This window comes from Clinocottus analis, unplaced genomic scaffold, assembly GCF_023055335.1.
Source record: "Clinocottus analis isolate CAN_PGR_092001 unplaced genomic scaffold, fCliAna1.0.p SCAF_11, whole genome shotgun sequence".
Lineage (NCBI taxonomy): Eukaryota > Metazoa > Chordata > Actinopteri > Perciformes > Cottidae > Clinocottus > Clinocottus analis.
Genome location: NW_027175832.1, coordinates 10,881,007 through 10,902,548, shown reverse-complemented (window position 1 = coordinate 10,902,548; position 21,542 = coordinate 10,881,007). Strand labels below are relative to the sequence as shown.

Here is a 21,542-nt window from a genome sequence, read left to right as displayed (position 1 = left end):
CTGCTCCAACATCGAGAAGCCAGGACAGCAAAACAGCACTGAGTTGTTGAAGGTGATTGTGAGGTCATGGGTTGGAGAGCCTTTTCCTGGAAGAAAAAGCAGTTCAGTCTTGTCAGGGTTAATTTTCAGGCGGTGTGTGGACATCTTCTGAGAGATGTCGGTCAGACAGGCAGAGATTCACTCAGCTACCTGCATTTCTGATTGGGGAAATGAGAGGATCAGTTGGGTGTCATCAGCAAAGCTATGGTAGGAAAAGCCATGCGAGCGAATGACAGAGCCGAGAGAGTTGGTGTACAGAGAGAAGAGAAGAGGATCCAGGACGGAGCCCTGAGGGACCCCAGTAGTGAGAAGACAAGGTTCAGACACAGATCCTTTCCGGGTTACCCGGTAAGTGCGATGGTCAAGGTAGGATTAGAAGAGGGAGTGTGCAGTGCCTGAGATACCGAGATCCTGGAGGGAGGAGATAAGGATCTGGTGGTTCACGATGTCAAAGGCAGCAGAGAGGTCTAGAAGGATAAGGACAGAGGAGAGAGAAATAAACGGGGAACAGAAAACAACAAATCATGACATGTCCAGGTGTTATTTAAATTTCAGATCCCATGTTGATACCCCAAAAATACAAATTGTAGGCTAGAACTTTAGTCTATGAGAACCATCAGTAATGAAAGCTGGATGTATTCGGCCTCTCTGTCTGATAAAAGTGGACCACACAACATTTATTGTAAAAAGAAAATTAAAAAAAATGTATAGCTTTTTTAATAGGTTAAAAATATATATTTTGTGAGCCCCCCTGTAACAACGGGGTAGTCTATCAGCAATTTAACAGCACCATAAATTACATTGAACCATGATAAAGCTATCATATTAGGTTTGTTCAAATCTCCCTGCGCCGTATATCCTTGTTCTCTCCTCCTGTTTGTCATACAGCCATGTCTTCCTTCCTTGTCTTTCTTCCTCTCGTCTTCCTTCCTCTCATCTCCATTCCTTGTCTTCCTTCCTCTCGTCTTCCTTCCTCTCGTCTCCATTACTCTCCTCTCCCTTCCTTGTCCCGGCTTTCACCGTGGTTGGTCGAGATTGACCCCTCGCAACCCTGAAAGACAGCATTAACGTCGCCTTCTATCTTCTATCACGCTCATCAAACTGTTTGTGTCGTCCGTTGTGATTTCCAGACTCCGGAAAATGAAAAGCGCCCACCTGTGCCGAAGGCGACGCCGGCTCCCCGCGCGGCTGCCAGCAAGAACGGCTCCTCCTCTGTGGCGCCGGCTGCAAGTAAAACCGCTGGTAGGTGCAGAGCTTCATCATCTCTTCTCCACCCACAGTGTCTGAATGTGAGCGCTTGTTGTCACGGACAGCATGCCCCGTCTGCTTTGTGCCAGTTCGTTGGCGTTGAACGTGCAACGTGACCTCCACAGCGAGACCTGAACTCTCTGTAACAATGAGTCAGTGCAACAGGGTTCACTGAAATGCTACTGTATGTTATGCTTTATCCGATGCTTTTGGAAATCACCAGACTGGTATTTTTATCCACACAGTCAGACCCTCCAAAGAAAATGTGATTCATTCACCCGGGTCACAGCGACGGCTGCTCTGCACTGCAAGGTGCATACTTCATTTTCGCTGCATGAGTAAACTCACATGCACAGCCTTTAACCTGGCATTTTAGCCAGGTTTTTATGATGCCACATTCCCTATGGCACACCTCCATCAGTATAGCAGACACGCTGTCGCACCTCATAGAAACGGTGATATGACTCCTTTTCTTTTCCACTCGGGAAGCAAGCAACACAAACGTCAAATCAGTGCAATCCATCTTTAAACTAATATGAGAAGCAGCTGAACCAAAGGAATTTAGTTTGGCAGGGGAAAAAAATCTGAATTAACTGAGGGGCCAATTCACAAACGATAATACGATAATATTACAGCCGGGAATAATTCTAACATGTTGGTAAGAAATAATGTGTTTATTCATTTATATGCAAACCGTTTTTTTGGGTTTTTTTTTATCATTTCTTGTCAAAAATGACGTGGAGGAGAGCTTTATTTGGTAGATTATGGAGAAACAAAGGTATTTAGTCATGAGAATCTGGGTCATGTGTCATGTTTCCTGCTTACAGCCAGCAAAAATGACAAGACTGACAGCAAGACAGGAGAGGCCAAGAAACCCAAGACCACAGGTAAGAAAACCAAGTGGAATAAGAGAGTTCAATCTTATAAACGCCACGAGACTCGAAGTAAACATGATGGACTGAGGTCTGTACATGGTGGAGTCAAAGCTGCTTCAAGCGCCTCTTCAGCTGTGACTCCTCGGGTCCAGACGTCTATGAAGTTTGTTGTTAAGTGCTTAAGTTGCAAAACAAACGTAGTTTATTTGAACCCTCACCTAGGATCTATTCCTCATCTGAACCAAGCTGTTTTATTTCAATTCACGACGTTAAAGCATCAAACCTGAGACAGGCCCACAACAGTTTTTATCAGATGGACAGCAGCCCTCCACAGAGCACATCAAATGACAGACAATGGGGCTTAATCTGCTACTTTTTAAACAAAAGATGTGGCTCTGCAAAAGAAAATTATATATTACAAAACGTGTGTGTGTGTGTGTGTGTGTGTGTGTGTGTGTGTGTGTGTGTGTGTGTGTGTGTGTGTGTGTGTGTGTGCATGCGTGCATTTAAAAACCCAGCAGTAGAAGATCTAAGTGGAGGATTATAAAATAACAGAGATTCTGCAATGTATGCCGACCCCGAAACATCAGAAAACTTAAAGCTCAGTTCTGTTCTAAGTGGAGCTGCAGCCACTGGAATAAGCTCCCTCCTTCTTGTGTTGTTCCAACATGGAGCAGCATATTTGACTGTTTGTGCGAGACCAATAAGGAGGACACTCCGGCGGTCTAATCTATTTTAAACTAAAGCCTGAATGAGTTTCTAGCGTTACTATGGGAACGATGTGTCATTTTAACCGCCCTGTGATATAAATGTCCATTTCACTGATCACTGAAGTGTTCATCACATATTGATCAATATCTGCACCTCAGTGAATGCTGAGGTCACAGGCTCCTCTTCTTTTCCCCTTTTCTCCTAATGTCTCTTCCTGTCTTTTCCCCTGCAGCCCGCCCCCGCCCTCCCTCCATCACCACTCCTGCCGCCTCCATTAACGGCGAGGCCTCTCACCGTCGCCGCGTCATCACAAAGCCCCCCGTGCCCAAGCAGACCCCGATGGAGAAGAAGCCGCCGGTGCCCCGTGCTCCAAGAACCCCCCGGCCCCTCAACGCTCCCACACCCGACCTGAAGAACGTCCGCTCCAAAATCGGGTCCATCGACAACATCAAGTACCAGCCCGGTGGAGGAAAGGTAGGCAAAGAACGAGCAGATGAGCACAGGAAAGGTTTATGAGTGATAAGCAGTAAATAAACGGTTAATGTTCCTGAGGGAATGTCTGCAGATGATTGGGCACAGGTTGCTCTGTAAGTCAAACGGCTGCACATCTTTGTGCAGGCTGTCAGAGAAGATAGCCCTCAACAAGTTTAATGTTGACCCTCAACTCCTAGAAGGACTATTAGCCCGGTATTGCTGCTGCCCGTTCACCCTTAATTCAATCACCGTTTTATAATCAGAACAATATGCGACAAAATATTCATGAAATACCGTTTAATGACAGGCAGCTGTGCTGCAAGACCAATAACGTATACGTGAGTGATCCCAGAGGACACCAACACAACTGAGCGGACAAAATGGAAGATTTCAAATGGCCCAATGAAAACAAAGGGAAATGCAGGACTACATACATGGTTGGATGTATTTCCTGTATTCCTGGGGAATGGGTGGTCGTCCCGTTACCACAAGGTAGCCGGTTCGATCCCCAGCCCCCCCACAGTTCACACGGCGAAGTGTCTCTGAGCACGACACTTAACCCCTCGTTACTCCCCGGGCGCCTCACAGGGCCGCCCACTGCTCCTTAATCAAGGATGGGTCAAATGCCCAAATTTCCCTAATGGGATTAATACAAGTGAATGTTTCTGTATTTATTTACTGTGTTTGAGGTAGTTTGAAGTATTGCTACAGTAGATGTGGAGAACACAGAGAGGACAGCCAGCATGGGAGCAAGGCATTGTGTTTCTGTGGACGTATTTTAGACCCCTGAAAGAATCAATATCAGCTGAAGTGAACACTGTATTTAGAATATTTTCCCTTCTTCACCTTGATGTCAGAGAGACGGGAAACTGAAGCCGTTATCTGTGCTCCCCTCTTCACCAAATCACAATGATATATGATTTCATTTAAGTATCTTTCTGTCACATCATAATCCATTAGCAATCTTCAATGTACACATCAGGTAGCAGCTGGCTGGGTCGACTGGCTTTAGAAACCATCTCAGACTGGTCACAGCCCATCTCCCCCACTATTCAGCCAAAGGGAAACTGCATGCATGCTTCCCTGTTTCACATTCGCTCCTCTCTCCCTCGACCCACATCACGCGGACACAAGATGATGTCAGTGCTGGGAGGGCACCGCAGTTGCCTCCCCCACATTAGGCTCCGTGGAATCGGCCCAACCCCGCCCTGCGTTCTCCTGTACCCAACATGGGGAATGTTGTCTCTGGTCGTCGGCATTAAGCTGTGTGTGTTGCACGAGCCGGTCCGTCCCCTTGTTGCACCTTTTTCCTTTTCAAATGCAGGCTCCCACACACACACACACACACACACACACGTTGGCGCCCTACATCACAATAAGTGGCGCTGACTCATTCAGTCTATCCAGTGGGACTAATATTGGTTTGTCTGTTATGTATTTTGATGTGTGCCATTCAACAAGAGCTTATTGGTCTGACAACCTTTCCGTCCTCGGTAATTAAATCATTTGTCTGGTTTTCTGCTTGTGTAGTTATTCTTACTCTTTTGTTTGTGCTGGTATTTGATCGACTCTTGTCGCCAGCTGACACACTGCATTGTGTTGCTGCTCATCTTCTGTCATTCATTTTCACGTTTTGAAAAAGCGCTTCGCCGGTTCACTGCCACTTGCCGTGATCCATCTGTAGCATTCTTACGTGTAACTGGTGCTCGTAAGGATTCATACACCCACACATATATTTAGCCAAATGAATTTCCTCTTTTTGACCCGTGCTGTTGTTCTCCATAAAATCAGGTGCTTCCTTTCTGATTGGCTGAAATGATCCCTGTGTCCCTTGTCCCTCCACCGCATTATGTTGTGGTTGGTTGGTGCTTGTATTGACCAGGTGGGTGTTGTTATCTCCTCCAGGTCTCCTCCCCGAACAACAAGGGATCGGACCCCTCCACCCCCACCGCCAAGGCCAGAGTGAGTCCCTCCTATCTGCACTTTCACACACACGCATACCTACACACACGCGCGTTCGTCCTCCCTCTGCATTCACCACATACACCATTTTGTTGTGACTATTATTACCAAACAAACTGAAAGCAACTTTTTCCAGCATCGCTGTTCATATCACATGACCAAATCAAATCAGCAAAAGTCTTTTTCTCCAAAAATATGTGTTTGGATATGATTCTATGTAACCTTTCAAGTTTAAAGGGACAGTGTTTAGGATTTGGTGAAATCTAGTGGTGAAACTGCAGAATGCAACCAACTGAATACACCTGCGCCCACTCCTACCATTCTAAGCGTGTCGGAGAACTACGACGGCGTTCAAGGAACGTGACGAAAACCTGAAAGGCTCTCTCTCGAGCCAGTGTTTGGTTTGTCCGTTCTTGGCTACTGTAGAAAACATGACTCACTACCACAAGGCTCGTTCTGAGCTCACGAAAACACAACAGTTCTTAGTTTCAGATGATCATGAGGCGTAGCTAAGTGGTTCTGGCAAGTCCCTAATGCCACCTTGCTTTTACCACATCGTGACAGAGGCGTTCGGATGCCAGTGTGGGATCGGGACCTTGTCAAAAACAAGGTGTTGCTCCTTTGAACTCTGATGCGGTTAAGCAGCTCAGCCCCACCTCCACTCTTGTGCTTGCAAAGTGCCTCTTTTTCCCCACAGCAGATTCCGGTATCGTAGAGACTCAATCCAAACGCAACCATTTCTTCTCATTTACCGTTTCATTTCAACTCCCGAATACATTTGTCTAAGTTCACCAGTGTCGTCATCTACACATCCCTATAGAGCGTATTCACGTGACGTCAGCATCTCAATCGCGCCATTTTGGGCCTAGCGTGTCCGCTGTCTGATTATGCGAGAACCCTGCAACCTCATGTCCTTCTGCGTTACCAAAGAAAGATTTTAGCGGTTGGAATCAATCCTTTTTTGATTTAAGATGAGCAGTTATGCGCGGACCTGGGGCCAGTGAAGGCAATGGATCTTGCGTCGTACTTAGTACTGGAGACAAGTTTTTACACACAGGAAAGTTTCAAACCGTACAAAAGTCTGCTTTTTCACCTGATTTTACTCGCTTGACACTTTATGTGGTTAATTCGCTTTATCGCAACCAGTTGCGGCGGAAAGGCGGTGCGGCTTGATCCCTGTTACCCCTAGTTACCGGCACATAGCCTAGTCCCGTTTCTCTAAAACTGTTTTCATTTCCGCTATCGACCATGGGACATTAACTTATTTCTGCGTTATGCTTGTTGTGGAAATACCACAAATGTCAGAAAATCAAACGCCCCGTGTCTGGGTTCATAATACTATTTGTAGTCACACAGCTACAACTCCCGTACGAGTGTCTGGATGCTTCCAGCGCTCATTCAGGACCAGCAGTGACTGTTTGGCTGGCCGTGCTAAGTGCTGTTCCCATGTAGCCAGTGTTTTATTTTACCTTAAAATGAATCACTTAGTAAAGGCAGACATCGCCCCGACGGAGTTGCCGTGTTCATGGCTTCTTCCCAAGTTTCCATCCACAAGTGCGCAAGTGAAAGACATTGATTTTCGCTCAGCGAAAAAGCAAAAGGAGATTATTGACGAGAGTGTGTCAATAGAAACGTGCCCACAACCCGATGTATCAACAGAAACACATGAGAACAGTCCTAACGCTCATACACCGAGTGAAACCGGAGTAAGTTAGATGCACTATTTGAGAGGCTGGACAAGTTGAACCACAACATGGCCGCCAAAGTCTGATGTTATGGATAGGGGTCACGTGTGTGAATACGCTTTATCAACACTCTCTCAACACTTTCCAAAGGACACCCCAGCAGGGGACTGCCAACCCATTTTACTAAAAGAAATTGACTAAAGCGGCATCTGTGATCAGATAAAGTCGAAGTTGTCTTTTAATCCTCATGGAAATTGTTGTGCAGTAGTCGCAGAAGAAGGAAAAAGTGTGAATATAAAGAGTGCTGATATGAAAAAACGATTGGGCGCAAATCCAGAACATATGCAATACCAAAAAAACATGGTTCACAGTGTGAATGTGGATGGTGAGCAGCATACGTATGTATGTCAATTATCAAATCTGACGAACAGGTAAGTTTGTAGGCTTCAGAACTTTCCTGAATGTAATCCATGAGAGGCCATAATCCAGAGAGAAAGAGAATCAGTTCAAGGACCAGAGTGGCAGCGTCTCCGCAGTCCGTCTCTCTGCGTGAGGTCGGTGAGTTGAAGAGTTTGACTGGATTTCCTGTGGCGGTAACAGTTGAGGCTGTTCAGGTGCTCCTGCTGAAGTGAACCACCAGTGTGAAGCTGCAGGTGGTTCAGCTCACACCGCTCAACAAAGGAGTCCGCTGCTCCTTTTGCCAATGCAGCCCACAATTGCAGTCATCTGAGCACTTGTGTAGGTTGCAGGGAGATTTATATCTGGCGTGTAGAGGATGAACAGACATGTAGGACAAACCGCTCGCCACAGTGTCAGACCAGCAGCCGCGCAGTCGGACATGTCGGGGGGCCAAGAGTGTGTTTAAATGTGTTCCCATGCTTGACTACCTACGCACACTCATTTTCTTGCAACTAAATGCTACCCCCAGTGATGCCACTGCAAAACACCCAAATTACTTCTACATGCCTTATTCACTGCGAACTCCCAAACCCCCAACATTTAGGCTAGGGTGGGTATGCTAGATTTTTTTTTTATTATCTGAAATAAAAACCCAGCCCAGTGTTGCCAACTCTTCTCTTGTCAAAGTAGCTAGCAGCTAACAAGCTCCAAAAGTATCTAAATAGAACAAGAAGGTTGTTAGCCCCTTCCTTTCAGGCCTCCTTCCAAAACCACTCCCCCAGAATTACATCGTGAACATAAGAAGCAAACTGTTGTTAGTACTCACAGTTACTGAGATAGCAGCTTGTGGAAGACTCCGGTGACAGGTGTGCATTGGCAGAACATAGGGAGGCAAACAGGAAGGTCATCTGTCTATTCATTTCATTCAGTGAAAGGATTGGTCTTATTACCGTCCTGCAAAAGCAACAAATACTAGATGTCACCAACGCTTGCTTTAAACATTAATGATGTCATATGATTTGGAATTTTAAATATTGTGCTCGACAGTCTAACTGGATGTGTGTAAATCAGTAGATTGCTGGTGGTCTGTGCGTCCATGAAGCTAAGCACTTTGTCGCTCAACTGACAACGCAGAACACTGGTGTGTGTGTGTGTGTGTGTTTGTGCAATCAATCATGCGTTAAGCGCACATGCGCTAACAGCTCAGTGAGTCATCCTTTGCTGGTGCCACCTGCGTCATCGTGCCATTTTCATCCTGGAGACAGAGACGGAGACAGAGATGGAGACAATGAAGGAAGGCGACTGAAGTCTGCAGCAAGGATTTTTATGACACAACCAACGAGGCAATGAAACCAGGAACACAACCCAACGGCGAACCCTTATGTTAGTGATGGGGTGTGTCTCTCATCTCCCTCAGTGGTAAAACAATACAAACAACTGACCAATCGTAAACGTGAGCTCGCTTGTTTAACTTTATACATCAAGTTCCAGACAAAGTGAGCAGCTGAAATACCCGTTTGGGGCGAAGAGTTTAGAGATTAAAATGTCCCTGGCAGGTTAAGAGTTTGAATCCCACATGCTAACTCCTCATTGTGCATAATGTTGAATGACAGTAAGCAACTAGCATCATGTCAAAAGTGAGATCAAAAGGGTGTTGTAGATCTCGTTTGCGTCTTTTGTTGGGACTGATTCTAGAATTCTGTGGGAACGCACCAAACTCAGAAGCTCTTAGTTTGGGCTGTAAATAGCATTGAAAAGTCAAGGAAGGTTGGTGTCAGGCTCTGTTTTCTGACTTGAATCTCAACGTGATCTCATCCTATTGTGTGATATATGTAAAATGTTAAATAAATGTTATTGCCAACGTTGCAACACATGGTTGACATTATGAACCGATGGCGGTTAATGTTGCAACACGTGGTTAACGTTAGGAACCGATAGCAAGAACGTTGTAATAAGTGGTTAGCGCTGGTAAGAGGTAGTTACGTTGTTACTTGAAAGCTGCCAAGACTTTCTTATTCATGTTTCACATATCCTGTTGTGAAAACAGACACCTATTCACCTTCATCTCAAGTGCACAGGCACTTCTGAAATGCAAATCCCCTCGAAAAATGTTCACTTGATTTGTATTTTATCAATATTAATGGTGTCCCTCTTAAATCTAAGATTACTTCATCCATTTGCTGTTGTTTTTTTTGTGTTGATCTATTTTCTGACTCTTTTTGGTGTCAGTGGAGATAGCACCTTTCACCCTGTTTTTTTATTTTTATTTTTTAAAGATATTTAAATCTAGACATGCTCAGTTTGTGCTTAGTCATTCTCCATAGAGCAATGGGTCTGGCTGCATGACAGACCTACAGGCTGATAGGTGTTACATAAAATGGTCCTCTTCCCGAAAGGAAAATCTTCCGAAAGTCTTCCACATTCCTGTGTTAGTCGCTTGCAGACACTTCTTTGCTTAGAACAGCATGCATTAATACAAAATCACTAACTGTTCCGGTGTAATATTCTGTTGCATGTGCTCCGTCTCCCCTTCCACTGTCTGTCCTGTGCTCAGTTTTTGTTGACGACTATGGAAGCATCTGTTGTCATTCAGTCAGTACCCTCCATCTTTTGATACTTCAGCGTTGATTTTTTTGGTAGGAGTTCACAAACCTCAATCATTTCCTCGAATTAGGTCCCAGCGCCATTTCAACAGTTCTATCAGATAATGCATATAATCACAAAACTTGAGCGTAGGAGGTATCATTTGATTTGAATGACAGACCCTCTTCCATACTTGCAGAGCAAGGCCACTTGTTTCCTGTTAACTGAAGCTGCCAGCTGATCTGCTCTTCTCTGCTGCTCTTGTCTGTCTGCCTTTCATGCCCTTCTTTCTTTCTTTCTTTCTTTCTTTCTTTCTTTCTTTCTTTCTTTCTTTCTTTTCCTTCTACCTCCTCACTTTCCTGCTTGTGTGTGTGTCTGCCTGCTTGTCTTTAGGTTCAGATAGTGCACAAAAAGCTGGACTTCAGCCATATCACGTCTCGCTGTGGCTCCAAGGACAATATCAAACATGTCCCTGGAGGTGGCAAAGTAAGTACTGCTGGAGCTGGCGGGAGACTCTGGTGAGGGTGGATGCGTATTATATTACGAGCTAATAGACCCTCAATTGCTCAGAAGTTGTGATCAATTGAGGATCTACTCTTTTATTTTCATCCCAGCCACTAATAGATGAGGACTTTGTGTTTCTCGTACGTTAAATTGGTTCACCATGGCTGGAAGCATGTTGCATCTTCTACACCCAATCGGGCTGTATTTACGCTAAAGCACCATTTTTAAAGCAACTAAGAAAGATTGCACTGTAATCAGCACATTTATGGCTCCTCCCTGTTTGCATTTTGGATTGATTTCACTCAAAGTGACCTGGCCACAGGTCCTTCTGCCCACCCTTCCAGATGTTGCTCCCATCTGCTCCGAACACCTGCTGCACTATCATATTCCATCTCTGGGCTGCCCTTACGACCACCACTTCGCTGTCTCACGTCATTTAAACCAAATGCAAAAGGTTAGACAGGACATCCACTACAGCTATAGGCTGGACCGATATCCCAGCATCAGCAACTATTCAGTTTTAGAGCTGCAGGTAAACTAAATACGGCTTTGTCGTCATTGCTCACACTGTCACTATATGCTGACAGTAGTACATTAGGCATTGAATGAGTCCCTTTCCTTAATATCGGTCCCACCAATACCTCTCAACCCTTTGTATATTATTCTTGTCAGATGTTTATTTTATTCATTACTTTTTTTTTTAAATTTTTACCCTGTTTTTTTTACTCTATGTTTTTATGTATTATTGTTTTACATATACATGTCGAAATAAAAACACAAGCACAACACATGCAATATTAAAGCCGAACATCACCTAAAAGAAGAATTCCAATAAGTTCAATCAAAATTTGGGTTTACCGCTCTAGTTTTTGGATTTGGAAGAGAGTTGTTGCTAATATGTTCGGACTTTCTTGGACCATAGAAATAACAGGATTTTTAATTTGCCAATGGGTGTAGTTCCCCTTTAAGAGAAACGTTATATATTTGCTCCATACATGTATGTGGTAAAAAAAAAAAAGAAACTTCTTTCGTAACGCTTGTTCAACATAAAGTAAGCGAATACTAACACAATACACAATCCTCTGAGGTCGTAATATCACAGTACAAAACCAACTCATGGGTATGTACTGCAGTGGGCTAATCACATGTACATGTTCACCAACATTCAAATGTTCGATACTAACCAAAGTTATGGGTGTGTTTCTCAGTCGGAAAATTACATCATGGATATTTAGATTAGCTGTTAAGAATTCAAATATTTGTGTTCGTATGATAACGAGGTGATACATATTAGAACCTGTCCAAGCAGCCTCTAATGAGGCGAAGCTCTAATGTCAATTGGCAATTCCCAGAAACCAATCACAGTTTTGTTTGCTTACACAATCAACCACATCGAGGGTCACAGTCGGGCGACCGCTTGTCCTCCTGTCCGTCATCACACATGTACATTGGATTGCTCTCCTCACACGCTGTCAGGCAGGTGCACCGCAGCTCAGAATCAATCAGTCAGCTGTCACGACGGGGCGTCGGTCTCATAACTGGCTTCTCGCCTGCTCCAGTTGAAGCCTGTGTGGATCCATCAGCATGCACGCAGCCTCGTTTGCGACACATAAAAGCACATGTCAGAGTTTGAGGGTAAGGAGTTCAATATCCGCTGTGTTGTGTCCATTCCTTCACATACACCACCGTATTCTACAGGCCGCGTCCCCTCGTTAACGACGAGGATTTCCTGAATTGGACAGAGTTGACACTGAAGTGTTGCTGCATTGCACTGGATGTGGCTTCTTTGTGACTTTGTGTGAAAGCGGCTACATCGTGATCTCCCCTCCTTCTAGGTCCAGATCCTGCACAAGAAGGTTGATTTGAGCAAGGTGACGTCCAAATGTGGCTCAAAGGACAACATTAAATATAAGCCAGGTGGGACGTCTTACTTCTGTTCTCCTCTATTTTATGATTCTATTTTAACTCTCATACTAAACCTTCTTTTGTCTTTTTTTGTGTTTTACCTCAGGTGGAGGTGATGTGAAAATTGAGTCCCATAAGCAAAACATTAAAGCTAAGTCTAAGATTGGATCCATGGACAACGTGGGGCAAGGCAACGAGCAGACCAACGGACACAAGGTCAGACTTTAACGCATTTACTTGTTTTATCAGTTACCTCCTCTGGCTGACTGTCCTTTACTGGCCAACGCCACAAGATGGCATCATGACACTATCATGTGTGTGTGTGTGTGTGTGTGTGTGTGTGTGTGTGTGTGTGTGTGTGTGTGTGTGTGTGTGTGTGTGTGTGTGTGTGTGTGTGTGTTTGTGTGTCTATATTTGGCAACAGGAGGAGAAAACAGAGGAGAAGACATCTTCACCCCCAAGTGGCGCCCTGACAACAGGGCCAGCGGGCGTTGCCAAAGCAACAGCACCAGCAGTTGTTGCCAAGGAGAACGGCATGAAGGAGCCCACACCCACCCCTTTCGGGGGAGACGGACTGAGGGACCATAGCCTAGACAAACGCATCACTGAGACAAGTGGGTGTAAACACACACACACGCACTATCAGTTCTAAAAGCATTGGCATGCACGTCTGTGTTTGTAGCTGACTGACCGCTCACTAATCCCCGCCTCCGCAACTTACTTTTGCTTGAAGATTTTAGCATCATTCTTCAAGACGCAGGGCCGTCCAACAGACTTAATCCTAGAACACTAATGTTGGGTGATTTCTACATTGTGGTTACATTATTTTTATTGTGTTGCTTTTGTCTGAGATGCGTGTCCTTGTGTAGCTTCATGCTGCTCACAGACGTCATTGAAGGTGGGCGTGTCTCTCTGCTCCAATCCCTGGTTTTTGAACAGACACGTATTTAGGTGATTTTTACCCAACGTTAGTGATAGTGCGTGAAAAGATTTTAGGTGGACATTACCATTGAAGGGAGACTTTTCCTTCACAGGAAAAAAGTCCACTTGTCCCAGGAATATGTGGACGAAATAGCCAGTTCATTACTCCATTATTTATATTTTTAATCGTATTTTATTGACGATTCCCAATTTTTTTCACCCGATTTTTAGCCTTTTTTCAGGGTCTCCCCATGATACCTGTTTTTCATTTTATGAGAAGTTCTATTGGGTTAAAGAAGAGTCCTTCCATTTGCCTTGTATTGTTGTATTTTAATTTATTTTTTACATTATACATACATTATATCCGTTAAACTATACCCGAGGTTAGATAGAACGCACCGGTCACTAGCTAGAGTGGTCTCATGCTAAAACTGTCTCTAGTTTAAATGTTTGCTCACAATTTTCTTTAACCATAAGCTTTAACATCCTGTAAAATATTCTCAAAATGCACATAATGGCTACATGCATGTTATCAAGACAGCGGCTAAAGCTACACGTCCGAGGCAAAGGTTAGCATCCTCACCAGCTGGTGATCCACTTAGAAGAATAAAGCACAGTTCTTGTATTGTACGGTAAGGCTAGGTTAACCAATCCTCTACAGATATTGTTCTAATGTAACCTGTAATCCTATGTAGTGATACAGTTAGCTAATTGAGAAAAAGTAGCTGTAGGTAATAAGCTAGTTAGCTCAGCAGGTAGCAAATGTCAGAACCCATAAAAACATTTTGTAATCCTTTTTAGACATTTTCATACTGTAACCCTTCAGATGCAGAGCATTGCTCTTGCCACAACCCTTCTTATACCGCTTCAACATGGCAGACCTGACATGGCGAGTTGCGGTTGCTTAACTCTGATATGACAATCGCTGTTGAGGGGCTCAGCAAATACATACACACTTGACAAGAAAGAGATGCTGTTTGTTTGTTTGTGTACCTGGTCTTCGCTACGTGTCTGATGGAGTGGTGGTAAAAATAAAAAAAACAGACACTTTGCTGCTAAATGAAATTATGGAGAGACCTACAGACTGAAGATAAGCTGGTCTCAGGTTATAAATTCATCTCTGGCACGGCAGCCGGCCTCCAGACTCCCTGAGTTCAGAGGGATGACAGACTTCTGCCACCCGATGCTGTTTCCAAACTTGGTCTAATTGATGGATGGCTGTAGATTTAATACAATTAAAACATAAATGGTTTATCATATGGTCCATAATTCATATGAACCTGGTTGCCGACTGAAGCAGCCTGTGAGCTAACACACCATCTGGTTGTTAAAGTGACACTCAGGCAGTATCCACCCCTGTCTCAGTATCACTCCTTTTCTTATCCTCTTTAACTTTTTATATTCCTCATTTCTCAATTCTATTTCTTACCTCCAACAGATTGAGTCCCAGTGACCAGTAGATTTTGGCGAGACGCGCATGGCACTCGTCGACCTGCCAATTGACCGACCAACAACTTACCACGGCGCAGTCACATCCTTTTGGCCCCGCCCTTCATCTCGCCCACCGCAGCACCGAACTGACCGATCGCCTTTCTGTGTTTCTCTGGGGGTTTCGCCTGCCGGCTTCCTGCTACCAACCCCCAACCTTTGACCTCTCAATGGATGACCCTTGGCCTACCACAGAGAAGAGCACTTCCTGTTTGTGTTTCTGTGTGTGGGGTTCCGCCAGCTTCTCGGCTGGTAAAATTCCCTTGTAAGCACTGATTTAGGACTTCAACCCCAAATTGATCAACACCAATGCAATCCCACTACTGTAGTCAATGCTAATAGTAGTGTATTGAACATAGCCAGGCTTAGAATATTTCCACATTTGAGTCTTATAATGTTTTAACACTGAGTCTAATCTACGGTCCCTCCTACAGACAATATAAAACCACTTTGATCTACAAACCTTGTTAGCAGACCTATGCTAGCGCGACCATTTGCCCCACCTCCAGTCTTATGTCCACTTAGCCCCACTTAGACCACACTAACCAGCAGAAGACCTGGCAAGTCTGCTTTGAACACATTCCAGCCTCCCAGCCAGCCACCAGTTATTTCCAAATCTACAGTATCTACAGCAATGCACCTATGGCACGTGGGTAATTATACAGCCCACACGTCAAACATTATCTCCCAATACATCTCTTGGAATCTTAGCACGAGTGTGTCTCACACAGACGTATTACAACAATGCTTCTTTATCTTCACCAGTAGCAGTGATTAGCGCAGAAGACAGGAGCTCATGTGGCGGATACAATCTCAGATGTTTGGAAACGGATCCAAAGGTGGAGTTCCAAATCTGTGCAGAAAGACGTCGCGGAAAGTTACATTTGGGATGTTAGGCGATTTCTGTTTTAGGTTTCAAGAAAAGATGTATTGAATGACAGTACAGTGCAGAAATGTAGCGGCATAACAAAACAGAAGGCTTTTGCCACCATTGGAGACATCATTTATTGATGTGATTATTTTATGAGAGTCAGCGTGAGGTGAAAAGTGATGGGGCTTCTGTCACCTTGGCTTACGAAGAATTAAACACAGGTATTTGATCTTGAAGCTGAAGGAGTTAAGATCACAGTATTTAATCTTGAAGAGTCTGATCTTAAAAAGGAGTATTCAACCGTTATGGATAGGTGTTACTGAACCCGTTCAACTGCTAGCTGCAGCACCTTTTAGTCAGTATGAAAGCATCAGCGCACAGTATACCGAATGTTACCGCGGACGGCGTCAACCATCAAGTCACACAGGCTGCTGGGTAAAGACCCGGTCACGCCTGCCCTTGAAATGGCGCAATTTGATCAATTTGTTACTATAGAATTGACCCCAAACCTCCATGTTTTCTTCCGTGCCCCAGTAAACTCTCTTGTGAGCGACTCCAGCAGTCCCCCTGAGCTCACAGACAGACAGACAGTGAGCGCCCTCTCTCTCGCCAATGTGGTACTTCCTGGTCATGTGGTTCACCCCTAGTGGAGAGGGAGTGAGGCTACAGACCCACACCCTCTTTTGTGTCCTCCCACTAGCCAGTGCATCTAAGAATCCTCTCTGTGAGACCCACACACACACACACACACCGACACACAAGCACAGATGTATACAGGAAAGCACACACATGCTTGTTGGTGTGCATGCCCACGCTCAAACACACACACACACACACACACACACACATCTAAGCAAACAGAAATCAGCACATGTATACACATAATACACTCACACACAAAAGCAACCTGAATTTAAAAAAAACCTCTCTTCATGGAAGCCACACCTTATTGTGTCTGGTGGTCTGCGCTGATGTCCTCACAACAATGATGATCCGCGTCGGTGTGCCGTCCCTCTCGTAGTCATTGTGTGACATTGTCATCATGGGCTCACCTCATCCCGCCTCCTTCTCGTCCGCTTCCTCATCTGGTGGTTCACTCCGACTCTCCAACAGCAATACACTGATCTTATTCGGGAGCGCACACACACACACACATACGGCAGAGACAGAGGACGACCACAGAGGTCACCGGGGCGGGATGGGAGTTCACTTGCAGAACGGAGCGTCAATTTAAAGGGAATATTGTTACATTCATGGCAAGTCTTACGTTGGCATTTTCTTTGCAACTTTTCGGTGGCAGATGAATTTACTAGAGAGCGTCTAGTGAACCAACTCTGGCACCAACCTCCTGAGGTGACGACTGCACAGGAAGATGATGATCAAGCTTCACATCTCCAGCTATTGATTTGTAGTGTATATAGATCAAAGTAAATAGCTTTTTAAATGCTTTTTTTCTCCCAGCATTTTGTAGTTGTTTGTTTTGTAATGATACCACTGGATATATGGAAAAAAAAACAGAAGGGACTGCCCAGATCCAAAATGCCATGAATGCAGCAGTATTTCAGCAAAGGCAGAGCCAAGAAGGAGCAGCAGGGATCATTCACATAGTGTCAGTGCACTCACTGATGGAGAAAATCTAAGTCAATGGGAGTTAAGAAAGGGATTGTTTTTTCTCTTTTCCCACAATTGTTTAATGTCTTGAATTAATTAGTTTTCATTGTTCTAGGAAATCCCCTAAATTTAGTGCAAAATGCATTTCATCAAAAAACAGCACTGTGATGTGACTTTGATTTTCAGACCTAAAGCGTTGAGTCGTGTGTCACGGAAGGAGTCGGAGCGTCTGCTCCTCACAGAGAGCCGCCCTCTCTGCTGGCTGTAGCTCTATGCACGTAGCCGGGTCTCCGCTATCACTATGGAGTGGTGACGTGTTGGTGGCGTGCTGCCGTAGTTGTCAGATGTGTGAAGTGTTACTACTGCATCCATCCTGTAGAGAGCGCTGCTAAGCCTCTAGAACACTGATAGTCTGGCTCTGAGACCTAACAATGGCCGACTGAGAAACCATCCATCCCCATTAGAGAAGCTTCAGTCCAGTTATATGCTGTTCTCATTGATGGCCACTCGATATTATTGTATCTGGAAATCACTAATGCCACCAAAATCCTATGAATTATGTACAGTTCCCCTTCAAACTCAAAAAGGTCTTGTGCACTTTCTTGACGTGATAGAAAAGTGTCTTTGCAGTGTCTTGATAAAACATTATCAGCGGTGTACTGTACATGTTTGCAGTCTTGGTAGTTAGATAAAGTCATGCTAATCAAAGAGCAAGTGATCCAATAGTGAACAACAAAGACTAGACAACGAAAAGCCCCGATGAAGTATATTTAATCGTGTCCTATTCCCCCCAAATCACCACGCCCATGAGTTGCCTGAAAGTAAATAAGCATGTGGGTAAGCAATGGTGTGAATCTGTCTTCGAGGAATAGAAGAACAAAAGGGATGGAAACACGCTGAGAGGTGTCGACAGCGGTTTGTGCATTTTCAATGAAGAGCAAGTTGTTGTCTTAATGTGTGTTGGAGGATTAGTGTTAATGTGTTGCCATGTGACGGGCCAAACTGATGGTGTGCGTGCCGAATGGCACATGGGCACTCTTTGGCTTCGTGGATTCTAGTGGAACGCTGGTGATCGGTGTCGTGCTCGTGGCCACGGCGATCCAAAGATCAACTCTGCTTTCTGACCGAGCTACAAGCGCTTTCAGTTCATAGTCAGCTAACGGAGCGAAGCTCAGCTTTGAATGAGTCTCATTTGATACGTTTTGAGAGGACTAGCATCAAAGCTACCGCTTCCAGATCCTTTTCTCATTCTTTTAGCATAAACATGTCTGAAAAATATATATACCAATCGGGCAATATAATGCTTTTAAAGAAAGTGTTTAAAACTTTTAGATTTGTCCCTCAATCTGAAAAATGGAGGAGATCAAAAAGCTGCACTTGAAGTTCAGAAAGATTGAAAGCATTGCTAGTTTTGGTTCCACAGGAAGTGAGTGACATTAACCAGACAGCTACTATTTATAGTGGCGAATGATTCAGATTATATGAAAACACTTTTTTTTAAAATCCTTTTACGTGTTACATTTAGTCTGTAATAGTTACAGACTTATATGCATCTATCAGCCTCCCAAAATGTGGTATTTGCAAAATGTTTTATTCCTTTTTCTATGGAAGGCGTCTCGGACAGGAAACAAGACAGGTGATGATGTTATGTAACAAAGGGCCCTGGGCACAGTCACCATCTTAAACCACCAGGCCACCAGGGCGGCACACAGATGCCATGAATCTTCAGTTTTTGCGTAAAAAGATTTGTGTGACTTGGCATGAGAATCAGGTCTGTTTCGGCCGGCGTTAGCTCAAAGCAGATTGCCGTCGGGGATTTGTTAATCCTGATGAAAAATTAATACCAGCAAGGTCAACACGTCGTCATCCAATTTTTTAAAAATTGATATTGTTATCTATCTTGAAAAGTGTAGTATGGGTCAGGCTGTGCTTTACATGCTGGGTGCTGAAGCAATAGCACATGCAGCTGTCTGGTTCCTGTCTGGGCCCCCTCAATCCTTCAAGTATATATTTCATATAATCATAGAGCATATGATTAGGCTAAAGACTAGGTTTGTGGAACAGTTAACTTTGCAGCTTGGACAAAAGGTAATAACCAGATTCACTCTGATGTCCGTTCACAACGGTTGGATTCTCCACGCATAGCTTGAACACCACCCTTCCACTAGTATCTCACACTGTCCCCTGTATATAGTCTCCACCATGTTTTTATCACTCCAGAATTAACTCAAATGAATTCAAATGAAAAAAGGAAGAAAAAAAATCGTACTTCTTAACAGGGTGTTGTGGATGTTGACAGATGAGCTCTGACGTTCATAAACCTGTTATTACCGTTAAGCTTAATAATGGTATTATTATAAGATTGAAACGCAAAAGTGAGGAAAAGTGTACTTTTTCATTTGTTTCAGTCTTGCCTTTTTGTTTCTCCATCCCCCCACCTCTTCCCCCACATTCCCCCATTCCCTCCTCCCCGCGCTTAGATAAAGGGCTGCTGAAGTCTCAAGAATGTTTTAAAAAATGTATTAAAAGTGCAAGATGTATGAGTACGTGTATGAGGTTTGTCTCTGTTCTGTTTTTGGAAGATAGATCACACACAAGAAAAATAAAACACTTATTTGCCCAGATCCAAAATTCGACAGGCAGTAAGGGAGGCAGCAGATGTGTGTCGGGTTTCATGTGACTTACCGAGCATCACAGAGACAAAACCAAAACAAACGTGAAGCCACAAAGTAAACAGGAAGCTTGAGGCTTTTGTAACGCACTGCTGTACATGTAACACCTGACACACACTGGTCAGCCCTTTCTCTCGCAGACCCTCCTCCTCGTTAGACTAACCAGACTTAGTCTTTTGGCATGTGGTAGAATGTAATGTTGTGTATTAGACAGCTCCTAAATAGGCACCTCGACATACCTACCAACACGGGAACGGAATTATGGGATGTCTCGGCCCTAAATATCTTCTCGGCATCGAGATTAGAAGAACATTTCGGAAACGTTTGGACAATTGGTTAAACTTTCTTTTTTTTAAAGCATAAGATGAATCAATGAGTACAGCAAGTTGGAGCCTGTACTGTACCTTTAAGAGAAACGGCTATTGCCTGAAATGTAACTGGAGAATAAAAGGTTGCATAAGAAAAAGGGCATGTTGGTAGATATGCACCTGGAGCCTCCTCGCCGTGTCTCCCATCTACAGAGGCTGCTCAGCATCACAGCACTGAAAAGTGGTTTCCCCTCCTGACCTTTACCACGCAGACTAGAGCTCTAAAAACACTCTGTAGACGAGACGTATTGTATTTATTCTATTTATTAGACCGGATTTGTTAATGAGATTTATTTGTCTTTTTGCGGTCCTACCTGCTGTATTCTGGTCGGCGTTATTAGCAACATGTTCAGAACGTGCTTTTCAGTGCCGTGGTGGAGCCAATGTGGTGTGCTGTATTATTCTGTAGGGCACGACACCATAGCAAGAGCATGCAGAAGACAACAAACAATCTGCTGGTTGTTAGAGGCATTTGTCCTGTTAGATAGCGCTCATCCCCCCCTTCCTTCAATTCTGAATATTTGGTATGAAAGAGATGTTCATTGTGATTCATTGTTAACCAGTGATGTGAATATTAATCATGAAATAAAAAATAAAAAAGATGAGCAAAAGATCTGTCAGTGTCGCGGTTGTGTTATTTCTATTCTCCTTTATCGTGTGTGGTTATTGTTTCCGTCTGAACCTTCTTCTGTTGTATAAAACTGTTCACAACCCAAAGTCAACCCATTGTTTTTGTGTATGTTTTATAATATACTATATTGTTCTTATTTTTATGACAAAATCAATTACATTGGAGATGACTTACCATACTATTTTTATACGTATTATTTTGTGACGACAAACAATACTATTGACATTTGCTATGACACAATATATCATTATTGTTCTGACATACATATATATATATATATATATATATATATATATATATATATATATATATATATATATATATATATATATATATAGTTAACTGGTGCATATACTGTATATACTGTATATACAGTATATATACATTAATATATATATATGTGTATATATATATACGTATATATATACATATACATATATATATATATATATATATATATATATATATATATATATATATATATACTGTATATACAGTATATGCACCAGTTAACTGTCACCAGTATTTCATACTAATACATAGTGAAGTAAATGTAACATAAAAAATACACTAAGGCAGAGTTTGAGATGCAGAT

The 21,542-nt window shown here is 43.6% G+C and overlaps 1 protein-coding gene across 4 annotated transcripts in view; it reads left to right on the top strand.

Moving 5' to 3' along the window:
- Window positions 1-17,100, top strand: part of LOC137801646 (microtubule-associated protein 4-like) — an 86,854-nt gene extending 69,754 nt beyond the window's left edge. For 3 of the 4 annotated variants that reach the window (XM_068598996.1, XM_068598978.1, XM_068599004.1), the window contains 9 exons: window positions 1,170-1,281; window positions 2,115-2,174; window positions 3,106-3,347; window positions 5,253-5,309; window positions 10,370-10,462; window positions 12,316-12,397; window positions 12,492-12,601; window positions 12,810-12,999; window positions 14,745-17,100. In XM_068598996.1, the coding sequence (XP_068455097.1) occupies window positions 1,170-1,281; window positions 2,115-2,174; window positions 3,106-3,347; window positions 5,253-5,309; window positions 10,370-10,462; window positions 12,316-12,397; window positions 12,492-12,601; window positions 12,810-12,999; window positions 14,745-14,749 (951 nt within the window). In that variant the 3' untranslated portion in view covers window positions 14,750-17,100. The remainder of the gene's footprint in view (window positions 1-1,169; window positions 1,282-2,114; window positions 2,175-3,105; window positions 3,348-5,252; window positions 5,310-10,369; window positions 10,463-12,315; window positions 12,398-12,491; window positions 12,602-12,809; window positions 13,000-14,744) is intronic. The other variant, XM_068598986.1, reaches the window with a different exon arrangement.
- The last annotated feature ends 4,442 nt before the right edge of the window (window positions 17,101-21,542 follow it).